The 1,452-nt window shown below is 40.3% G+C and overlaps 1 protein-coding gene across 1 annotated transcript; it reads right to left on the bottom strand.

The window, feature by feature from the left end:
- Positions 1-617, bottom strand: kiaa0040 (KIAA0040 ortholog). Its single transcript, XM_079452635.1, has one exon. It carries the CDS (start codon positions 471-473, stop codon positions 138-140), a length of 336 nt encoding a protein of 111 aa, XP_079308761.1. The 5' UTR covers positions 474-617; the 3' UTR covers positions 1-137.
- Between the last annotated feature and the right edge of the window lie 835 nt (positions 618-1,452).

Genomic DNA, 1,452 nt, shown 5'->3' with positions numbered 1-1,452 from the left:
TGTAACTGTAAATGAAATCATCTTTTCTATCTGGCATGTTTTTTTGTCAACACGGCTGTAACGCGAACACCTCTGTGCCTTTGCTGTACATATACCATACACTAACACGGATCAATAAATACAAAGCGGTTCATGTTTTACACTGCAGTCAGTGCTAATCTTTCATTAGTCAAAGGATCATTTTTGACCGATATCCACAAGTCTTCGCCGTTTTGGTCGCCATTTTTCTTTCTCTTCTTTCCGGGTTTCGGCTCCGTGACTGTGGCCTCATGTTTACCACAGCAACAACACAGACATCTGTCCCCCCGACGACAGCAACAATAATGACAACACACCAGCAGCGACGTCAAGATGACAACCAGAGGCAGAGTCAGAAGAACGGCCAGGCACACCGTGTTATAGACGCTTTGGTTGTGCTTGACCAAAGTATGGTTCCATATATCATTGAAAAACTGCAGAATCGCCTCCTTCATGGTTCAGCGAGAGTCCTTAAAATCTCTCTGGGGTCCCTGTGGAGATCAGATCAGATGCGGCCCAGATAAAGTGGAGATCAGATAAAACCACAAATTGGGATTATCTAACTAGTGATGGAGAAGTTGACCCCTAGAGTCAGTTATGATACTGTTCAGTGTTGGGGCTGATGTGGTCCCATTTTAAGAAAATCTGGCAAGCCGGTTTCCTTGAATGATGGATGGATATTTCGAAACCCTTGATGTACTCGCTTATTCCTTTAATCCCAAACTATTGCACTTATCTGACAGAGGCTTGCCTTTGGGTCTTAAGAACAAAGCATCGTTTATGAGATGATTTGTGAAATCGCAGGCTTTTGATGATTCATATCTTGTGTCGAGACCGTAGGTTGTGTTTATACTGGGTGGATTCTTTAGCATCAGTCCCACTGGAGAACCCAACTCTATTTTAATCCCTTCTGCCTTGAGTCTCACAGATGCGATGGAATGAGGACATTTCTGGAAAGAGAGAGAAAATGAAATGAGATGGAGCAGAAGTTGAGTGAACTGTGGATGCGGTGCCTCTGTCTGTCCCGTGTGTCCCGACTCGCATTAATAGTGCAGGAACTAGTGCTAACAGTCAAACCAGGTTGAGTAGATCATGATCTAGTTTTGATCTAGAACATGTGAAGAAAATAAAAAATGCGCCTAACTCCTACATAAAAACTATTCATTTATTTAAAGCTGCAGTCCGTTAATTTTGGCTCTCTATCGCCATCTCTGTTTAAGCATAAAAGTGCAGGTTACTTCACTTACTAAGATTTACATTTCTACGACTCAAATGATATGAAACTGACATTTTTCACAAACTTGTACCTGACAGTTGAATTAATAAATATATCAAAGCTATGGAGAAAGCTTTTATGTGCTTGCTCAATAATTGATTTATATATTTTTTTATTTAATTTATTACATTTATTTGCTGAATGTAATTGTTTTTTTT

The sequence above is a fragment of the Barbatula barbatula genome, assembly GCF_947034865.1.
Source record: "Barbatula barbatula genome assembly, chromosome: 3".
Classification (NCBI taxonomy): Eukaryota; Metazoa; Chordata; class Actinopteri; order Cypriniformes; family Nemacheilidae; genus Barbatula; species Barbatula barbatula.
This window is presented reverse-complemented; position numbering and strand designations above follow the sequence as displayed.

Excerpts from the sequence above, each read along its gene's own strand:
- kiaa0040 (XM_079452635.1), bottom strand. The coding sequence starts at position 473 with ATGAAGGAGGCGATTCTGCAGTTTTTCAATGATATATGGAACCATACT.